Source organism: Achroia grisella, unplaced genomic scaffold, assembly GCF_030625045.1.
Source record: "Achroia grisella isolate CSIRO2021 unplaced genomic scaffold, CSIRO_AGI_Agris_v1 utg1433, whole genome shotgun sequence".
Classification (NCBI taxonomy): domain Eukaryota; kingdom Metazoa; phylum Arthropoda; class Insecta; order Lepidoptera; family Pyralidae; genus Achroia; species Achroia grisella.
Window position 1 is genome coordinate 655,141 of NW_026712632.1, and position 22,134 is coordinate 677,274.

The following is a 22,134-nucleotide window of genomic DNA, read 5'->3' on the forward strand; positions in this document are numbered from 1 at the left end:
TCATGAAGGTGGGCAGCAAGTCGGTGGGGACCAGGGCCACAAACGCTTTGAAACTCGCGTTGTGACTCGACTTCAGCTGCGTTACCCTCAATGTCAGGTTACTCTTGATACGAATATAATCGACAATGTCCTGCTCCTTAGTGGCGTAATGTAGACGGGACAGGTACATTGTCGTGGTCGGTGTAGCAGCACGCAGCAGAAAGTTGGGCCCATTGAGTGCAGTGCCACAATGATTCCTATTGACCCTGTTTGTGCGCCTCTTCTTTTGTACCACGACGAAGCCATCATCGTCGCGGTTAATTAAATTATGTTAAATTATTTTATTTATTCGCTTTCACAATCGTTGGTTTGCGCGGTGAACCCACGCATGCACTTGGCTTGACCAGGATAACTCCAGGAGAATACTCTTCGAAGCATCTCGTTGGAATTAAGGTAAAACCAGAACGTCGCACAAGACTCCATCCAAGAAGTGCACGTATCCTTCTTATTTATTGTGATCGCTTCTGCAGTGATACCAGAGTGTGGCAGACGATCGAATTCCACCGCCTCACGGTGTCTGCTACACAGTAGCTTCACTGTTTTTTATACAACTATGGTGTTGTGCCTACCATTGTACTATTTCTGTTAACACTTGAGACCCTTTCATAAGTACCTCTCCAGATAATTTTAAATTGAGTCTAAAGTTAGCCTACGTCCCGACTCCGCGTCGAATGTACGCGTTACTGATAAGCCATGTAGCACACTACCAAATAAACTTACTAACTAATGTACATACAATAATTTCACCTGTATCCTTCCTTCACCTGTATCCTCATCACATCATATATAACGCTACAGTAGTGAGGTGATAACCACCGCGCTACAGTGGCAAAAAGCATACGTCTCATCCGATGGTAAACGATTACCCTAGACTATGGACGCCTGAAATACCGGGGTATCAGGCAGATTTTTAAGAAACTTTAATATACCCTGAAAATATCTTGAAAACCCCCATGCTGTAGCCTCGCGAGAAAACTTCGGCAGGTATTTCATTTCACAATGTAAGTGTACGCGGGAGAAAGCGTCCCCTCCGATCGACGCCCCATCCAATTCAAACGGAGGCCAATGTTACGAAGGCTTTAGCCGAGGTTCGAACCCCTAGCGGTGCCCTCAGACTAATGTTGTATCCGTCGCCGATCCATAAGTCCTTCCGCGGGTTCGGAGTGCTATCTACATTCGCCCCCTATCGTCCGGTGAAGCTGTAAAGGCCAGCTGCGGCCAACAGCATCAGAGTAGTCCACAAAACAAGGAAGGTAGCGTACTCGTATAATGTAACTGATACTTAAGGAACACTCAGACAATTGTTAAGGTCAGTTTTGCTGTTATCGTAATATCAACTCCCTATCTATACTAATATTATAAAACTGAATGGTTTGTTTGATTGATTAAACGTGATAATCTTAGGTAAAGGTTTTAATTTTTAAATTCATTGCGATAAGTAACAGGAAATGTGATATAAGCAATGGAGAAATAAGAGAAATCAAACACAGAAAGCAACAAGTAAGATTTTGTTGTAATAAATTGGTTATTATATAAATAATATATCCATTTATTGATATATTTTCGAACTACTCCAATGTTCTAATGAGCTCTGAATGTTTCAATGAGCTCTACAGCTCCGTCAGGCGGGAGTTGGTATTCAGCCGCTCCATAAGTCCTTCCTTTTGGTTCGGAGTGCCATCTGCACTCGCCCCCTATCATCCGGTAAAGCTGTAAGGTCAGCTACTGCCATCAGCATTAGAGTAGTCCGAAAAAACCGAACGGTTAATTTATCTAAAAAGGTTTTAGGCGACATAACATTATATATTAACAGCCTCGGTGGTCTTGTAGTTTAGCACACCGCTTTGCTATCCGATGGTCGTGGGTTCAATTCCTCGCACAGTACAAACATTTGTATGAGTATGTTTGTATCGGTCTGGGTGTTTTCTATGTATAATATGATTTACCAAAAAAATGTATCCATGTATTTATATCAATTGTCTAGTACCTATAACACAAGCTCTGCTTAGCATGGGACTAGATGGCGCTCTGTGTAAAAAATATATATTCCATAAAATACCATTTTAATTACTTAATTGATTAATATTATTTTGTTTATTTCTGCTACTATCAGGATGTGTGAGACCACAGACATTCAGTGCAGAAACCTGACCAATGCTACTGGAAGCATTACGACCTACCCCACTCGTGATCAAAATCCGACCGTTATCAGATCTGTGTACATTGCGAGACGTGTTCCGCTTCTAAACGAGGTACCGTCAGGGAATGTAGAGTTTAGATTAAGTAGGTTGAAAGTCTATTGGTGACTGTTGGTTGTATTAAATAATAAGTCGAGCGCAGTGATGGCTGGCTCATCCGTCATACTCGTGAACGGGTGCTGCTTGTAGGGGCTGGTCTGCTCTAATCACTATGACTGATTTTTTCTTATTAATTGTTTAATCAGTTGGTTGTATATTCAATATTTTTTCTATTTGAGTATTTAATTGAATTGGTAGTTTGTATTCACACATTTAAACTTAAAAATGTAAAGTAAGAATAAAATTATTTAAAAGAGCAATACGCAAGTTTCTAGTTTGTTCTTCTTGTGATGAGAAAGATTTCCGAACGAGCGGTACATTAAAAAAAATGTGATGACTATTCAAAAGTGCTTCAATGTAAGTTTATTTGAATAAATGATTTATATTCTATTATATTGCCATATGAAAATACTAGCTGAACCAGGCAACTTCGTCTGTGTCACTTAACATTTATTGTTATATTTCGGCCAATTTACAAAATATCTTTTTAAATTATAGCCTATGTTATTCTCATGTATAGCATAATGATTTTCTATTCTATTCTAATACTAGCAAATTTATACAAAATAATATAGATCCATAACCTAATGATGACATTACTCGACGATCAATAGGAGCGGAAACCTATGATTGGCCTCAAATCTCACACTTATTCAGCGATACACTTATGTATCGCTGAATAAGTTACGGTAGCCACCTAATCAATTGTAACCAAAGAACATTCTCGTCTCTGAAGGTGAAATATTTCCCCATCATCAACCTACGACATAAAGAATATTAACACATTAAAAAAATACCCTTATATTCGTTGACAGTTATTCTCAGTTGAATCTATTAATAATAATAATAATAATCATCTCAGGACAATTAACACAGCGCCATCTAGACCCAAGTTAAGCTAGCTAAAGCTTGTGTTATGGGTACTAGATAACTGATACATATACATAGTTTTTTTTTGTAAATACATACATATTATACATAGAAAACACCCAGACCGATACAAACAATCATACTCATGAATACAAAATGTTTGTGCCGTGCGAGGAATCGAACCCGCGACCATCGGTCGTAGAGCAGTGTGCTAGATCGCTAGACCATTGAGGTCGTCAAATTGACTGAATTGGCCTCCAAATTAGGCAAAAAACGTAACTTTCATAAGCGACGAATGTACTATATGAATATGATTTTTACTTTGATTTCAGTACATTTAAAAAAAACAGGTTTTGGTAAACATAAGGTCTCTTTGCCACTGTTGGGTCAAATAATCCGAGGCAAATATGGATTTGTATAAATAGATGCAATAACTACTTCAACCTTCACACATTAGTAACATCTATATATTTTTTATCTATTTTCTTTCTCCATACACACAATGACCTACTTATTTAGCTATTTTCAGTATTTTTTTGGCTTACGATAATAATTTCTAATCGAAAGATATATAATTCAACAAGGCAAAGCTAATATTTTATCGATCACAATCTTTGTTTATAAACATATTAAATTTACTAATATTCCAGGACGTACCATATATCTTTATATAACACTAGCTTTTGGCCTCGGCTTCGCTCTCGTTAAGAAGTATTATTAGGCATAGTTTTTGCGGATTTACAGTACTTTCATCACCAAAATAAGTGATGAAAGTGTGTTCTATTTTATCCCCTTAGGGGTGAAATTTATCAAAATCCTTTCTTAGGTGATGCCTATGTCATGGTAGCTTTATGTATGCAAATCTCAGCCCGATCGGTTTAAAATTGACAAAGTTTCATCCAAACTTTCGTCCCCTTGGGGGTGGAATTAATCAAAATCCTTTCTTAGCGGTTGCCTACGTCATAACATCTACCTGCATGCCAAATTTCAGCCCGATCCGTCCAGTGATTTGGGCTGTGCGTTGATATGCTGTTTATGTTGATGATTGCTGTCTGTTCGGTTAGATCTTATAAACTACTATGGTATGCCTACATTATCCTGTAATTTCACTATCTCATACCACAAAACGAGACATCTCTTACAAAGCAATAGACAGTCATGCTAAAGACATCGTACAACGACTTACTAATCATCATTACATAGTATAAAACAAAGTCGCTGTCGCTGTCTGTCCGTCCCTATATATGTTTAAATCATTAAAACTACGCAACGGATTTTGAAGCGGTTTTTTTTAATAGGAGTGATTCTAGATGAAGGTTTATATATATATATAATACATGGATAACTGTGCGAAGACGGGGCGAGTAGCTAGTTTAGTATATAAGTTTAATTTGTAATGGAGAACACATACATCGACTGTTTATTCTAATTAATCATGATCACACAGACAAAGTCACTAACAAAAGCTAGTTCTTAATAATCGGCTTCGTATTAAATATTTGTAATGTTACAGCATACGTAACCACAAACAAATATCTTTCTACTTCAAAAGATCCTTTAATATGGTGATCAATTATCCATTCCAAATCTTAGGTGTCACACGTAAACCTTCAGTTTATGTTTATATCCATAACACTATCTAAAACAACAACAATTGCGCAATTACTATAAATAAATAAGATAGTAACATGTTTATTTATTTAATTACAAAAGTAGACTTAAACATATATAAACAAAGGAGATAATTTTGAATAACAGATTACATCATACACGTAGCGCCATCTATGCACGTATTGGAGCCATTCATGTTTGGGAAAATATCGCTGGCTACCATTACTATCATTAGTACAACATCTTTCATTTCTAACGCCGCTCCAGAAGGTAGCTGTGATTCTAATGTCTCAAAGGTATTAGTGACCTCGCTTCTAATAACCATATCATTGGCTAGACTCTCCTTGGTGATCCCTGGACTAACCGCGTTGATTCTAACACCATGTGGCATTAATTCAGGGGCTGCTATATTTGTAAACTTTTTCAGAGCACTCTTCGCTACTGTATACGGCACGTAATCTTCTTTGTAACGTTTCGTAAAAGACGATACAATGTTTACGACGTTGCCTTTCGTCTTCACCAAATGTGGTAACGCCAATTTCGTCAAAAACACTGGTACCCTTACGTTTATATTCATTTGTTCATCGAAAGATTCCATTGAGGTATCAAACATTGATGATTTTATGCGTTTCCCTGCGCAGTTGACAAGAACATTGATCTTTCCGAATGTTTGTATGGTCTTCTCTATGACGATCTCGCAACTTCCCGGTTGCGTCAAGTCTAGGAGTAAGCAAAGAGGTTCCGTTTTGCTCCAAGCTTCGCAGTGCTTCGCAACAGCTAGCAGCCTGCACTCATCTCTTCCTATTAGCGTTAGTTTCGCTCCATAAACTGCAAAAGCCTTCGCCGCGTTCGCTCCAATACCCGAGCTGGCACCCGTTACAATCACCACCTTTTCCTTGAAGTCTATATAGTCCATTTTGTGTACGTTAAATCTTATCACTACACATATCAGAAGGTAAATCTATATGAGTTATGTTGGCTGCTTGGCAGATTTTATTAGCAATTCACTGTATATGTCTGCCTTCAAGCATAGCCACACAAACACTGATAAGTTCGTGTTTATCAGTGTAGATAATTTGGTCGTGTACATTTTCTTACTGTAATCTTGTATTAAATTTGTTATTTATACAAATCAATATTATAAAAACAGACCAATATCATCTGCTTTCCTCGTTTAACACAAAGTATAATAGATAAGTGATAACAAGATATACGTATAGTATAATACTTTGTTAATATCGATAACCCGAAAACGACCGTAAAACGTAGTAAGATTCTGATATTAAACAATAATAAGTTGTTACTGCGTTTTACTTTCATCCATATTACACTAGCAGTAACTCGTAATTTCGTCTGCCTTTTAAATAAAATTTTCTCTGCTTCAGACACAATCTACTTCTTGTCAAATCTCATTAAGATTTCTTCAGAAGATAGACAGACAGACATATACACTCTTGTATTTAGAATATTAGCTGTTATCAGTATCTTTATAAAATCTAAGTTCATATCAAATTTCATTGATATCTATTCAGCCGTGTTGTCGTATAAAGTTAACAAATATACAGACAGACACACTTTCGCATTTATATTCATTAACAATTAAAGAGCCGCGCTCTTTTCGATGGAGCTCTTACCATTATCCACAATTTATCATCAACCTCTTTAGTTGTTGATACGACACGACTCCAACTTTTTCTTTCATCTCCCTCATATACATAGTGTATGTATCTGTCTTGGCTTCCCCTTCATCTTTTTCCATTAATTTCTTCCTTTTTTTCTTAATTTTTACGTACTTTTTATTACATAATACATTAAATAAAAATGATATAACATCGCTATGGATATATAAAACAAAACGAGACAAAAGAAAATCTTAGGAGACGGAAAATATGGAAAACCATCCAGAGAAGCAAGGCCCAAAGAATAATAACAGTAGCGGGAGATCACGAAGCACGGGAGCATGATATTAAAAGTGAAAGGGGCCTGTATTTATCAACGTTTAAAACATACACAGTTTTGACATTTCTCGCGACGTTGTTTTGTAAATTAGAAAAAAAAAACGGATAATTATAATTTTCAACCGACTTAAAAAAATGCAGTCTATTCTCAATATCATGTTTTTTTAATGTATATTAGTTATACTACGTAAAATACGTACAAAAACGTAACTATGTAAAAAAAGTTGCGTCAAAAAAAACGATTTTGATGATTATTTTTTTATTTAAAATCGTGTGCTTTTCATATATATAATTATAATTTTCAACCAACTTAAAAAAAAACAATTTTGATGATTATTTTTTTATTCTTCTCAAATATATAAAAACTCAACGTTTAAAACATCACAGTTTTCACATTTCTCGCGACGTCCACAAATTTACAGCACCGTTGTTTTGTATATTAGAAAAACCCGGATTATTATCATTTTCAACCGCCTTAAAAAAACGTAGTCAATCCTCAATATCACGTCATTCTGGGTATCAGAATACTACGTCAGCTATGAAGAAAAAATAGTTTTTTACAGTAAAAAAAAAACATTTTGATGTCAAATTTTTTTATTAAAATCTTGTGCTTCTCATGTATTCCCATATAAATTTGACGACATAACAAAATACATAGAATACAATATATCTAGCATAACATACATAAACATAAGAATACACGTCTCATGGAAGGTTGAAGAAAAGAAAGGGAATATAAGAAAATGAAATGTAGAACAAAAAGGAAAGAAAATTACATTTTCTAATACTCTAAAACTAGCAAGACATTGAGCGCACCTAATAGGATTAAATTCAATTAAATTCAAATTCAAAAATCATTTATTCATGTAGGACATTTTAGCCACTTGTGAACTTCAAGTTTCCACGCTATAATTTTTTTTCCCTACCGTCAAGTTAAATTTCTCATACATTTCCAAACTAAATCTAACAATTTCAAATCCAACTTGTTTGTATGTCTGTACGTCTGTTTATCACAACTGGACGTGACCTTGAACTGTAGTTACAGTAATTATCACGACACTCTTGGTTCATTATATTTTTTATATCGTATTGGGCAATAATAATTATCATACATACATACTTACATAATGACAGCCGCGGTGGTCTAGTGGCTTAGCACACTGCCTTACTTCCGATAGTCGCGGGTTCGATTCCTCCTGTTAGAGTATCCAAATACTTAATATTTAGAAAAAGTTATTTTATTATGATGTACTCTGTGCTTAGATTATTTTTCTAATGTTGTCGTCCGTTTCCGGTGCTCGAATAAAGAACATACAATCGTCGTCGTCCGTCTTTATTATTTTATATAAAACCCAAGCGGCTATCCTCACAACGCAAGACACCTCCCACGGCAGAAACGTTTGTATTCATGAGTATGATTGTGTGTATCAGTCTGGATGTTTTCTGTGTATAATATGTATGTATTTACGGAAAAAAAAATTATCTATGTATTTGTATCAGTTATCTAGTACCCATAACACAAGCTTTAGCTAGCTTAAAATGGGTCTAGATGGCGCTGTGTGAATTGTCCTGAGATTATTATTATTATTATTTACGAAAAAACAAATATATCTATATATTTTTATGCTACAAATGTTATTTACCCATGATACAACCTTTAGCTAGCTTAACTTGGGTCTAGATGGCGCTGTATTTATTGTCCTGAGATTATTATTATTATACATACATACACGGTACCTCGGTCCTCAAATAACCACGAAATATCCGTGGTTTTTATTTCGAACTATTCCAATGATTATATTAATACTAAGTTTTTGTATTAACATAATCATTGCTTATATAAGCAATGATTATGTTACACAAAAATAAACTTTGTGTATATATACTCAAAGTTTATTTTTGTGTCTGCCTGATATGAATTCACGACCTCTCGGGTATAATTTAGGGTAGTATAGGCTACGACGCTCTTAGAGGATTTTTTTTAATAACACAGGGGACATACGAGCATGCGGCTCACCTGATGGTAAGTGATTACCGCCGCCCATGAGCACCGCAATACCAGGGCAATTGCAAGTACGTTATCAGCCTTTTAAAAAGGAATAAGCTCTTTTCTTGAAGGTATCAATATCGTATCGGTTCGGAAATACCATTGCTGGAAGGTGATTCCACAACGTGGTTGTGCGTAGTAAATAGTTTGTAGAAAACTGCACTGTGGAGGACCGCCATTCATCCAGATGATCAGGATGGTATTTCAGTTTCTGGCGGGTGGTACGGTGGTGAAACTCAGCAGCTGGTATTAATCCGAACAATTCCTCAGAACACTCCCCGTGATTATTATAAACACGGATGTTTGTGAATATGAATTCGCGACCTCTCTGGTGTAATTCAGGGTAGTGAAGGTACGAAGCTCTAGGAGGATTACTGTAAACGCTGAAATTTGTGAGTATGAATGGATGGATGTTTGTTACTCTTTCACACAAAAACTACTGAATAGATTTTAATGAAACTTTGCATCAGAATAACACATAGGATGTAATTTAAAAATATATTGTGTAAATTGGACTAAATCCATATATATATATAACTCAAAGGTGACCGACATAGTGATCTATCAACGCACAGCCCAAACCACTGGACGGATCGGGCTGAAATTTAGCATGCAGGTAGATGTTATGATGTAGGCATCCGCTAAGAAAGGATTTTGATTAATTCTACCCCCGAGGGGATAAAATAGGGGATGAAAGTTTGTCAAATTTAAACCGATCGGGCTGAGACTTTACATCCATAAAGCTAATATGACGTAGGCATCCCTTAAGAAAGGATTTTGATAAACTCCACCCCTAAGGGGATAAATTAACACGAGCGAAGCCGCGGGCAAACGGTAGTATAATGATAAATGTCAAGTAAGTGTGATTCAGACGATGTTGCGCGTGTCAACTAGACTATTTATATAACAAAATTGCCCTTGGAATGACAAGGTGTTATCAAACAAAAACAACAGACCTGTGCTAGGACTCCTTCGCATTCAATCTATTAGTAGAAACATATTTTCCTCAACTGTTCCTCTAATATATACATATAAATAAAATTTGAGTATCTGTTTGTAATATTGTAATAACCGTTTTTTACTACATGCATATGAATATACGGTACATATACCAAAATAACATTTATATATAATTTTTGTCTGTCTGTCTGTCGGTCTGTTTGTTCCGGCTAATCTCTGAAATGGTTGGACCGATTTTGACGGGACTTTTTTTGGCAGGTAGCTAATGTAATAAGGAGTAACTTAGGCTACTTTTATATTTGAAAAATAAAGTTAAATTCCACGCGGACGAAGTCGCGTGAACAGCTTGTATATAATAATAATATAAATATAACAATAGCAAATTATGCTTAGTGATTTCATATAAACAATATGTTAAACATAAGCATATGCTTATATATCGACATACCTCATTATGTATCTTCGTCGTGAACAGCTTGTATATAATAATAATATAAATATAACAACAGCAAATTATACTTAGTGATTTCATATAAACAATATGTTAAAGATAAGCAAATGCTTATATATCGACATACCTCATTATGTATAACTAGCTGATCTGCGCAACTTCATCTGTATTACACTTTCTTGACATTTATCATTATATTGGGCCCAATTAACATAAAATCTTCTAAAATTATAGCCTATATGTTACTTAATAATAATAATAATAATCTCAGGACAATTCACACACCGCATTATTATCGTAAGCCAAAAAAATACTGTATATAGCTAAATAAATAGGTCATTGTGTGTATGGAGAAAGAAAATAGATAAAAAATATATAGATGTTACTAATGTGTGAAGGTTGAAGTAGTTATTGCATCTATTTATACAAATCCATATTTGCCTCGGATTATTTGACCCAACAGTGGCAAAGAGACCTTATGTTTACCAAAACCCGTTTTTTCTTTAATGTACTGAAATCAAAGTAAAAATCATATTCATATAGGACATTAGTCGTTTATGATAGTTAAGTTTTTTGCCTAATTTGGAGGCCAATTCAGTCAATTTGAACGACCTCAATGGTCTAGCGGTCCAGCACACTGCTCTACGACCGATGGTCGCGGGTTCGATTCCTCGCAGGGAACAAACATTTTGTATTCATGAGAGCTTAACTTGGGTCTAGATGACCCAAGTTAAGCTAGCTAAAGCTTGTGTTATGGGTACTAGATAACTGATACATATACATAGATATTTTTTTTTTGTAAATACATACATATTATACATAGAAAACACCCAGACCGATACAAACAATCATACTCATGAATACAAATGTTTATGCCGTGCGAGGAATCGAACCCGCGACCATCGGTCGTAAAGCGGTGTGCTAGACCACTAGACCACCGAGGTCGTCACTTAGATGTATAAGCTATATTACTGTAAAGTTTAATTAAAATCAGTTCAGTAGTTTTTGAGTAACAGATCCATACTCACAAACATTCGTCGTTTATAATATTAATAAGATAAGATAATGTCTGTATTGATCCTAATCTAACCAACTTCTACATCTAAGCTATCCAGCCTGCTATGTAAGATGTATACCCATTTGAAAGGGATAATGTGGCCACAAAATAATAAAGCATGAAGAAATGACACCATACAGACACTCTTCAGTAATGGTAACACATGAGCGACGCCACGAGCAGGTATTGTATATTTTAAATATATTTAAATGGATACAGGTATCCTATATAACAAATACATAAATATATCAAGCGTAGGCTTACATCTGAAAACCAGTGGTGAATTCACATAGAACATAGGTACAATTAAGCTAAAATGTTTATTTTTAATTATCTAAATGTTAAATCTATATATAAATAACTCAAGGGTGACTGACATAGTGATCTATCAACGCACAGTCCAAACCACTGGACGGATCGGGCTGAAATTTGGCATGCAGGTAGATGTTATGACGTAGGCATCTGCTAAGAAAGGATTTTGATTAATTGTACCTCCAAGGGGATAAAATAGGGGATGAAAGTTTGTCAATTTTAAACCGATCGAGCTGAGACTTTGCATGCATAAAACTAATATGACGTAAGCATCCCCTAAGAAAGGATTTTGATAAGTTCTACCCCTAACGGAATAAATAAACGCGAGCGGAGCCGCGGGCAAAAACTAGTTAAGTAATATAATATTTTATATAAATTTATCTTGATTTTATTTATATTGTAACACTGTTGAAAAGCACTGAATAAACATTGTTTCCTTCATTTGTTACTTTACTTTCAAAAATATCATGATAAAATTCTATCTGTATTGAATATCTTACAAACGTAAATCTGTCCCTTTCTCCCAGGCTAAAGGAAAAAATCATTTTTCATATATATGACATATTGCATCTTACTCCATCACTATACGAACAAAAACTAAAACCACTGTCATTTAATACTTCCTTTATTAAAATATACAAAAACAAAACCAACTTATACACTAAACAGTCTTATATCTTCATCGCATACTCCAATGATGTTTACCATCAATATATAAATATGAAATCATCATCATCATCATCAATAACTAGATGACGCTGCATCAACTATCAAACTAGCGGCGTTTAGATTGGGACACACGTCGCTTGCAGTGAACAGAATCATTCTGGCTATTTCATCCGGTTCTATTATAACTTGATTGGGCACTAGCGACGAAATAGCTGCGTAGGCCCGATCCATTGCTTCGTGATCCACGTTTAAATTCTCCAAAAAATTTGTCCTGGTAATCCCCGGGCGTACAGCATTCATTCGTATACCTTCCGATGCCAACTCTACTGCTCCAGACTTCGTGAATCTCTCGAGAGCATCCCTGATCATGGCTACGGCTAAAAAGCCGGGTCTGGTCCTCAATGGAGCACCGTATACATTGATAATACTGCCTTTAGTAATTTTCAGATACGGCAAACATAGTTGAGTAAGTCTGTACGGGACTCGTAAATTCAGAGCTATTAATTCATCGAAAACATCCATCGTGGTATCGAATAGAGAAGTCACTGTTGCTGAACCAGCGCAATTGACCACCACATCGATCCGTTTGTACATCTCAGCCGTTTTCCTTATAACTTCCTCGCAACTGTTTTCTTGAGTCAAGTCTAATAGCAGACATAACGGTCTATTTCCTTTAGCCTGTTCGCAGACATCTGCCACAGATAGCAGTCTCGTTTCATTCCTGCCGACTATAGTCAGCAGTGCTCCGTGTTCTGCAAACAATTTCGCAGTAGCCGCACCTATACCAGAGCTGCTTCCCGTCACGACGACAACTTTTCCAGTGAAATCCATTTTGTGAACGCGCGCACGTCTACTGTCCTCAGAGTTGGACGCTGTACTGTGATGCAAAACTGAGAAATTTGAGTCTGTGTGAATAGAACCTGTTTGTTACGGTAATTACATAATGGTACTAGTAGAAGGCTCGTACTGACCTTCACCTCTGTTATCGCGCTGTAGTTGACGGGTCAATGTAACGTTACTTGTGTTACATGCGCATGTTGAAGAACTAAGATGGATGCACGTTCGTTAATGTAGTTTAATAATAATAGTATTTGAGGATAATTCACACAGCCATCTAGTCCCAAGCTAAGCAGAGCTCGGGTTATAGTTACTAGACAACTGATATAAATACATAAATATACTTTTGTTTTTGTAAACACATACCTCATATATATAGAAATCATCCAGACCATACAAACAATCATACTCATGAATACAAAGACGGTGTGATAAAATGGTTACTCATTTGAAGTAAAGATTATAATTCTAATAATCTACTATAAATACATGCAGTATAAAGAAATCGTGATAAAAAATTCTCTATACAAAACCACGATTCAATAAAAAATCTTTGAATTAGTCAAGAATAGAACTTGTTTTGTACAAAACAACGTGTTTATTTTTATCACTGACGTCATCATTTGTTGTTTATTGGGTAACAAGTAATCCCCAAGACTCCGTGCCATTTAAAGTTTACCACGATACCTTTGTTTAAACCTCACACAAATTGGTTACGCCGTGTCGGAGATTATTGCATAAAAACACACACACAAAGTGACAAAAATTCTAACAATACTTTTGCTGAGATGACGTGGGGGGTAGGGAGTCTAGATGATGATTATGTCATCGGTAATTATTTACTTTTTTCACGAATGGCAACCCTCGCATTGTCTTTGCTAAAACAATATATTAATTGAAAAATGTTTACGTAATCATGAGGGGAGGGGGTTAGAGCTTTGCTTACTTTTGCTGATAAAGGGGGATGGGAGATGGGGGGGGGGGTTAAATAATTGCAATAAATTTGCTTACGTAATACTTGAACGGCCCCAAATATATATTCAATAAAAATATATATATATATTGTCAAGCCAAGTGTGATGCAAACGAAGTAGCGCGGGTCAGCTAGTGAGATTATAAATAAACATTTGTTTATTCAGTGTCGTCATACTACAAGTAGTATTAGCGTGTTAGGTACTAACCGTCCATACCGTTAACTGTGACGATAGCGCACGAGGAAAATCAGCAGTCACAATGATATAGCAATATTTATACGTTTAATACTTTAAAAGGATATAGGTGTACAACTTGATAAAGGAATTTTTTTTATGGATGATAATGGAATGGTGCACCCCGCCTGCGCTAACGGTCTACCAGTGAAGGATGATAAGAAAACATGAGGACAGGTTAGGAGTCGAGTCACATCAAGGTTTAAAGAGGATTGAAGGATGGATCATAGGATGGAAGATCGTAGAAAGTGGCAAGAGCTCTACCGACAATGAATGGTACACCCGCTTCATTCAAACCGTAGGCATAGGGGACAATTGAAATATTAGTAATGTGGATTAATAACCCCCTTGCTAGCAATATACCATGTCAGGATAACGCAGTTCCCCATGGAAACCATCGTGACAAATTCACCAAGAATTTATCACGATGGTTTGGTTTCCAGGAAAACGAGTGGAGGTCAAGCTGACATGGAACATTGCTAGTAATAAGATCATCAATATACATCACTAACAATACTCTTTCCCTCCACTCGATAAAGGTTATAAACGAGCGGTAAGAGGTATAAAAGTTAATAAACGACTGATCTCAGATGCGGTAACCAAAAAGCATGCATGCAAGCATGCATACATCCAAGCAAGCAAGCAAACTATCAATAAGCAAACTATATAGATTAAAGGATCGTGAGTTTTAATTTGAGTGGGACCAAAAAAATTATCTGAATTCATTTTTCTTACTGACTCTCTGGTGATGGAACACCGTTAAGAAATCAAATTATTTCAAAACATGATGGAAGAGGGCAAGTTAAATATACCGAACGTAATGAATGGGAGAGGCCTATGTCCAGCAGTGGACTGCAGCGGGCTGATGATGATGGTGATGATGATGATGGTGATGCTGATAATGATAAATGAATAAATAATAGAATAGAATAGAAAACATGATCAGTCTCGTATAATCTTATACGAATTTTTAATGAACGACCAACAAAAATGTATGAGTAAACATTTCATCACAATCTACAAATTTTAGGTGTTATAATATTAAGTTTGATAAAAATAATAAAAATAAAAAAGTGGGCGTCGTCAACTTGTTTACCATTCCAGAGATAGAAAAAAAAACTTAATGACCACAGATAGTTTATCGTATATATAACAACAACACAATCCTCGACTACTATCAGCATTGACTTGTAAAATCGTAATATGTATTATAACAAACAACATATTGTTATATGTTATTATTTTACTTAAACAACATACGTGCATGGTAACAGTTGTTCGTGCACGGGATTTTCATTTAATGTTAGACATAAGCACTTATATAAGTGTACAATATAAATAACCTGGCTAAAAAAAATTAACCTTACGATCTACGGAAAAATGTTTTTTGAATTTCTTCAGTATGTTTGAGTTTATTACTCGAATATAATGAAGAAATTAAAAAAAATATTCACATATATAAAGCTATATTATCAGCAACAAACATGTGTCTTATATTATTTAAAATCAACTTTCAAATTATTACAGGAATTGCAGAGGGAGAAAGAAGAAAGCCTAATCGTTGCTTGCTCAATGGTTTGGCTTCTGAGCGGCCAGAGGTTGATATTTCCAATGATATCATTAATAAATTTATTGAGTATTGTAAATGAAATTAACAACTAATCGTAATAAAATTAATAAATAATTTATGTTACCATGAGCTGTTAAATAAATAAATATACAATTAGTACCTACAACCATATGCAGTTATTGAAGAAATAAAATCAGAGTGTCGCAAGCGTTCCCCAAGATCATTCACTAAGAAGAATGAACTCTGTGGTGATAATAGAGGTCAGCCAAGTGACCTTCCATTAATGATGGTCAGCAACTGAATCAAAAATATATTATAATTGCGAATTGTCTCTTTCTTGATTATACGTAAAAACACTTTAACGGATCTTAATTAATTTTCATAAATAAAATTGGAGTGTCTGTTTGCAATATTGAGAGAACAGTTTTTTATTACATGCATATGAACATAAATACGGTACATACACCAAAAATATTTTTTTACAATTTTTATGTCTGTTTGTTAGGGCTAAACTCTGAAATGGCTGGACCGATTTTGACGGGACTTTTATTGACATGTAGCTGATGTAATAAGGAGTAACTTACGTTACTTTTGTTTTAGAAAACATAAAGTTAAATTCCACGCAGACGAAGTCGCGTGTACAGATAGTATATAAGAAAAAAAGGTACCACGAGAACAAGTCGTTAAAGGCGCCCCTTAAATCTATACCGGGGTCATAAGTCCCGGGAACTGCATGAGTTGACAAGGATGACATGAGCAAATTCTAAGAAATTCGTCAACGTCCGTTATAGATTTTCCAACTAAGTACTGCTTCATATTGAAATATTCTTCAAACATTGGAGAACCCATTTATCGTGGAAGACTATGATCACGATACGGCTAATAATGCTAGTGGAGCATTAATGAAAAATGTTTCAAAAACGGGGCAACTGACGCAGACGAAGTTACTCGGGCCTGCTAATACCAATTATAATTAATAGATAAATCTTACAGCTCCTAAAAATTTTATAAGGTTACTATCTAATCTGGACATTGGCCTGGACTCGAATGATATCCGCAAGTGATGACTTTATTGCCTAACAACTAGAAAATCAACAATTCATTTGAAATTGATGCATTGGTCGGGAACCACTTTACCTAAACTAAATTTACTTTTCTCATAATACTAAGGGTGAAAAATATTAAACACTAGCTACCCATCCCGGCTTCGCCCAAATGTACATGTATTATACATATAAACCTTCCCCTTGAATCACTCTATCTATTAAAATAACCGCTTCAAAATCCATTGCGTAGTTTTAAACATGTGAGATACCATTTTTAAGGTTTTGAAACAAATGCTTAAGGACAAACGTTAATTTATTTAATGTACTTATTTTTTGTTTGTAACAAAAACCTTATTTGTTTGTTTCAAAACCTTAAAAATGGTAATATACAATATGCATTCATACATTTATTGTATTATCGTAATGGTCATGGCGAACAATTCATTTGGATAAGAGATAAAAATGTAAGTTCTGTGTCAAAAAGCAACTATTAATGAAGTGTCTTTGAAATTTAAAGTAGTTTGAAATATTACTCATTGCAAATATACTATAAGTATTATTGAAACTAGAATTAGAATTTCCATAATCATCAACCACTTTGCATGTTTAAATAAATCAAAATACATTTTGAATCGTGTTTCGAATTTTGTATTTATTTATCAACTTAGATAACAAAATGAGTCTTGTATCGCATATATTTATTTATAAATTAAAAGTCCGCTATCTAGACGTCGCCGCACTATCTATACATACATTAGCTCCATTCATATTAGGACACAAATTGCTAGAAATAAAAACGACCATTTTAGCAACTTCCTCGGGGTCCAATATCTTCATTTTATTGTCTCTTTCAATTATTTTATATGCCATTTCTCTTTCGTCCTCACTGTGAATATTAATATTGGATAGTATATTAGTTCTTGTGACCGTTACACCTACAGAATTTATTCTCACTCCCAAATTTGCCAACTCCACTGCAGCGATATTGGTGAATTTAATAAGAGCGGCATTCATCATGGAAAATGCTCCGAAACCATGTCTGATTTTCTGAAATGGCGCTGCTACAACAATCACTATGTTGCCCTTCGTCTTGGCCAAATGTGGTATAGCGTAATGTGTGATTTTGTAAGTCACACCTAGATTCAATTTTGTTAGTTCGTCGAACACATCCGTTGTATCATCTAGAAGTGATCCGACTGTACATTTTCCTGCTGAATTCACTAAAATATCAAGCTTCCCAAATTTCTCTATAGTTCTCTCAACAGCTTCTTGGCATTTGCCGTTTTCTGTTAGATCCATTTTCAATTGCAGAGGTTGACTGCCACTAGCGTGGTGACATACCATCGCACTTTCATTGAGTCTTTCCTCGTTTCTTCCAACCAAAGCCACATGTGCTCCATGAATAGCTAATAACTTGGCGCAAGCGGCTCCTATACCAGAACTACCTCCGGTTACAAGAGCGACCTTACCACTAAAATCCATGTTGCGCTCTTCAATGTTGTTTTCTTACTGCCATCAAAAGTGTGAAGGCGTGAAACTAATTCCTTAGATAACATTTGTACATAGATAATACCTTTCCTTACATAGGAGTTCTATTTTGGCTTATCGTTTTGTATTGATAAGGCTAGTCATTTAAGGTTATATAAAGGCTACAACACATATAGTTACAACTACCAAATACCATCACAGCTATCACCGCTGTGCATATTGTAGCCGTGGAAGGAATGCGTGTATTATTGTTTGGAATTGATACTACGTAGATAGTCCAGTAACATTTCATAATTAACATTTACTTGATTCAACATGTTAATGCAAAATTGTAACTTGAAGAAATAATATTTATTTTCATATATTTACGGGTCATCTCAAAATGTGAATATAACATCCATAGTAAATATTTATTTAATGGTAAAACTTAACAAAATTTGTTAAAAAACTGTCAATGCTTTACCTACACGTAAGTACAAAGATCGTATGATAAGAGTATCGTGTGATAAGCGTACGAAGTGGCCTATAATATAGTAGCAGCATTTATGTAACTACGATATTTAAGTTCCATTTAAATACTACTATGTACTAACTATGATACCTATTGGTGGGATCGTTTTGAATTAAAAAATAAAAAATAGGATAATCAGTAAGGAATATCAGTACTTACTAATGAAAACACAAATAGTCATGACAGTAAAGCAAAATGCATTGGCACGTAATGTCTCCTTATAGTAACGTCTACTACCTGGACGTCGCAGCACTATCAATACAAACATTAGCACCATTCATACTTGGGCACAAGTTACTAGCAATGAAAACAACCATCTTAGCAACTTCTTCAGGATCCAGTATTTTCATATTATTATGACTTTCGATCACCCTGTATATTGATTCTCGCTCTTCTTGACTTTCAATATTAATATTGGATAAAATGTTAGTTCTGGTCACTGTTATAGCCACAGAATTGATTCTAACTCCCAATGTGGCCAACTCGATTGCAGCGATTTTAGTGAATTTAGTCAGTGCAGCATTTATAGTTGAAAATGCTACAAAACCATGTCTAATCTTCTCGTACTGAGCTGCTGCAACCACGACTATATTGCCTTTTGTTTTGATCAAATGTGGTATAGCAAAATGCGTCATTTTGTACGTCGCTCCAAGGTTTAATTTCGTCAGTTCATCAAACACTTCAGTTGTCTCATCTAGCAGAGATCCCACAGCGTATTTTCCGGCTGAATTTACTAAAACATCTAGTCTTCCAAATTTCTGAACCGTTTTTTCAACAGCTTTTTGACAATTCCCCTCTTCTGTCAGATCTAGTCTCAATTGCAGAGGCGTCAAACCTTTGGCGTTGTAGCATAACTTGGCAACTTCATTTAGTCTTTGCTCGTTTCTTCCGACTAAAGCGATTTGTGCTCCATGAGTGGCGAGTATCTTGGCGGAGGCAGCTCCTATACCTGAGCTCCCTCCTGTCACTAATGCCACCTTCCCCGTAAAATCCATGTATCTCTCTCTAATTGTATTTGTATACTGAATACTGCAGAGCGAATACTTCAAGCAGTGGAACTGATAACTAAAGTAAACAGATAACAATTCCTGATAAGTGAGTCTTATTTTGGTTTATCGTTTCCCCTTGATAAGGTCAACCGTATACACTTATGTATAAAATAAAGAGTTATTTTAATTGCAACAAAATCTTTATGTCTGATTTACTTCAACTTAACCTTACGTAGTATTCGTAGCTGAAACGTCAAGTAAGGTAAATATTTTCTCAATAAAATAGGAATTGCCTGACTTCGCACAGGTGCATTATAAATGATTGAATTTCTCTATCTATTATTGAAAACTGTTTTAAATCCGTTTCGTAATTTAAATATCTAAACGTAAAGACAGCAGCGGTGACTATATTTTATACTATGAAAACATTATTAATATTAAGACCCTAAAAAATACATTAAAAATTATTACTGAACGCGAAAGTATAAAAGTAAGTAAATAAAGCCCAGTTGATACAACGGTGACATAAAAAACAGCAAACTCATTTAAACGGCTAATGTAATTATAATAGACGAATGAGAGTAAATTAATAATCCCTTGGAGCTGTCGAGTAAACAAAATTTAATTGGTTGTATTAAGATATTATCACGTTCAGAATTGGTCCGGCCGTCGCTACCTTTTGGGCACTTGGGTACAAACACGAACGTACATAATAATGATTATAATTGGACATCCAATTTTAATAAACTAACTTAAAGTTGGATCACAAATTTTCTACACTTTTCTAACTTTACATCCAAAATTGTGTACAAGGTGGACTTAAAATCTGATAGCTTTACATTACATTCTCTACAAGTCAATCGTCGCGCTGAACAGAGATAATAAGGCGGTGTAATTAATAATAGATATTAAGATATAAAAACAGATAAGATTTTAGATATTAAGATATAAAAAATATATATAATATTTTATTATTGTACCAATAGATGGCGATGAATTGTGTAAAGATGATATGGTAAGAAAGGGAGTAAATAACGAGATGACTGCGAACAGGGATGAATGGAAGAGAAAACTTTAAGCCGACCCCAAATAAATGGAATAAGGAAAATGCAGATGATGAGATGGCGATGAATAAAATTGCAACGAGGTAAAATTTATTCTAAGCGATATAAATAAAATAGATGCATTCAAGAATTACAAAAAAAAATGTAAAGAATGTAAATTTTACAAACAGTACCTACTAGTTGAGACTGTGAAAAATCGTCGGTGTTAGAAAGAGGTTAGCAATCGATAATCACACCGGCTGGTATGCCAGACGATGTGACATCTTGTCTCCCTTCATATTAATGTATCTGCACTATATAATATTATCTTGCTCGGAAATATATTTTTGTTCATCTGTTATTCTACGATATTTACTTGTACACCAGTTGTTACTCCATTAAAGTGGCAACTTCCCTCACAGACTGCATATTGCTCAGTCTCATCTACTTAGGCTGCCAAGCAGTTTGCTTTTGTAAGCTGTGTTTTGCGGACAACGTGATATCCATCGTACCGTTTGTATTTATTCTTTTTATTCGATACGTTCTTGACAGAACAGTCGTGGTCTTTATGTAGTGGGGTAAGATGGTGATGCTATCCGCCTTGCGACAGCTCACTTTTCTCCCTCTTGTCTTCCATATTTGGTTGAGAGGAGCGCGAAGCATCTTAGAGATCATATTTGCACTGTAACGATACTCCACCGAAACGGCTTGACCTATCGAGACCAAAATTTCATCGCAGATCTACCTTCGGGCTTACATCGATCGTCATCATCATCTGCTTCTTCCTTATCCCATTTATTTGGGGTCGGCGTAATATGTTCGGGTCTACATCGATTACCACTCGATTAAATTCGGTCGGTCATAAAGGTTGCCGTAGACTTAGCATGTCGGAAAAGAATATACGCGCTCCGCTGACTCCACATGTTAGCTGGTGCGTAAACAACACACACGTTTCAAACTTAGTATACTCGTGGAGTAGACCGCCTACTGCTGCTGACTTGGTCGCTCCATCGCATGGGTAATGATTCATGTATATAGACGACGACGGTTACCACTTACCATCAGATATACCGTCAGTTTGTTTATCATTGAAACTACATGAAAAAGATCTCTATAGATTATACGTGCATTTCTAATTCAATAGAGTTAAGCACTGCAAAATACATTTAAA

At 35.3% G+C, this 22,134-nt stretch overlaps 5 protein-coding genes across 5 annotated transcripts in view; all 5 read right to left on the bottom strand.

The window, feature by feature from the left end:
- Window positions 1-22,134, bottom strand: part of LOC131855473 (heterogeneous nuclear ribonucleoprotein L) — a 528,919-nt gene that overhangs the window by 207,541 nt on the left and 299,244 nt on the right. The window lies entirely within an intron of this gene.
- LOC131855474 (uncharacterized oxidoreductase SSP0419-like) lies at window positions 4,883-5,854 on the bottom strand. The gene has a single exon (XM_059206752.1). It carries the CDS (start codon window positions 5,731-5,733, stop codon window positions 4,966-4,968), a length of 768 nt encoding a protein of 255 aa, XP_059062735.1. The 5' UTR covers window positions 5,734-5,854; the 3' UTR covers window positions 4,883-4,965.
- On the bottom strand, window positions 12,210-13,140 carry LOC131855477 (3-oxoacyl-[acyl-carrier-protein] reductase FabG-like). Its single transcript, XM_059206755.1, has one exon. It carries the CDS (start codon window positions 13,100-13,102, stop codon window positions 12,344-12,346), a length of 759 nt encoding a protein of 252 aa, XP_059062738.1. The 5' UTR covers window positions 13,103-13,140; the 3' UTR covers window positions 12,210-12,343.
- On the bottom strand, window positions 17,579-18,821 carry LOC131855475 (meso-2,3-butanediol dehydrogenase-like). The gene has a single exon (XM_059206753.1). It carries the CDS (start codon window positions 18,412-18,414, stop codon window positions 17,653-17,655), a length of 762 nt encoding a protein of 253 aa, XP_059062736.1. The 5' UTR covers window positions 18,415-18,821; the 3' UTR covers window positions 17,579-17,652.
- On the bottom strand, window positions 19,034-19,931 carry LOC131855476 (meso-2,3-butanediol dehydrogenase-like). Its single transcript, XM_059206754.1, has one exon. It carries the CDS (start codon window positions 19,924-19,926, stop codon window positions 19,165-19,167), a length of 762 nt encoding a protein of 253 aa, XP_059062737.1. The 5' UTR covers window positions 19,927-19,931; the 3' UTR covers window positions 19,034-19,164.

Excerpts from the sequence above, each read along its gene's own strand:
- LOC131855474 (XM_059206752.1), bottom strand. The coding sequence starts at position 5,733 with ATGGACTATATAGACTTCAAGGAAAAGGTGGTGATTGTAACGGGTGCC.
- LOC131855477 (XM_059206755.1), bottom strand. The coding sequence starts at position 13,102 with ATGGATTTCACTGGAAAAGTTGTCGTCGTGACGGGAAGCAGCTCTGGT.
- LOC131855475 (XM_059206753.1), bottom strand. The coding sequence starts at position 18,414 with ATGGATTTTAGTGGTAAGGTCGCTCTTGTAACCGGAGGTAGTTCTGGT.
- LOC131855476 (XM_059206754.1), bottom strand. The coding sequence starts at position 19,926 with ATGGATTTTACGGGGAAGGTGGCATTAGTGACAGGAGGGAGCTCAGGT.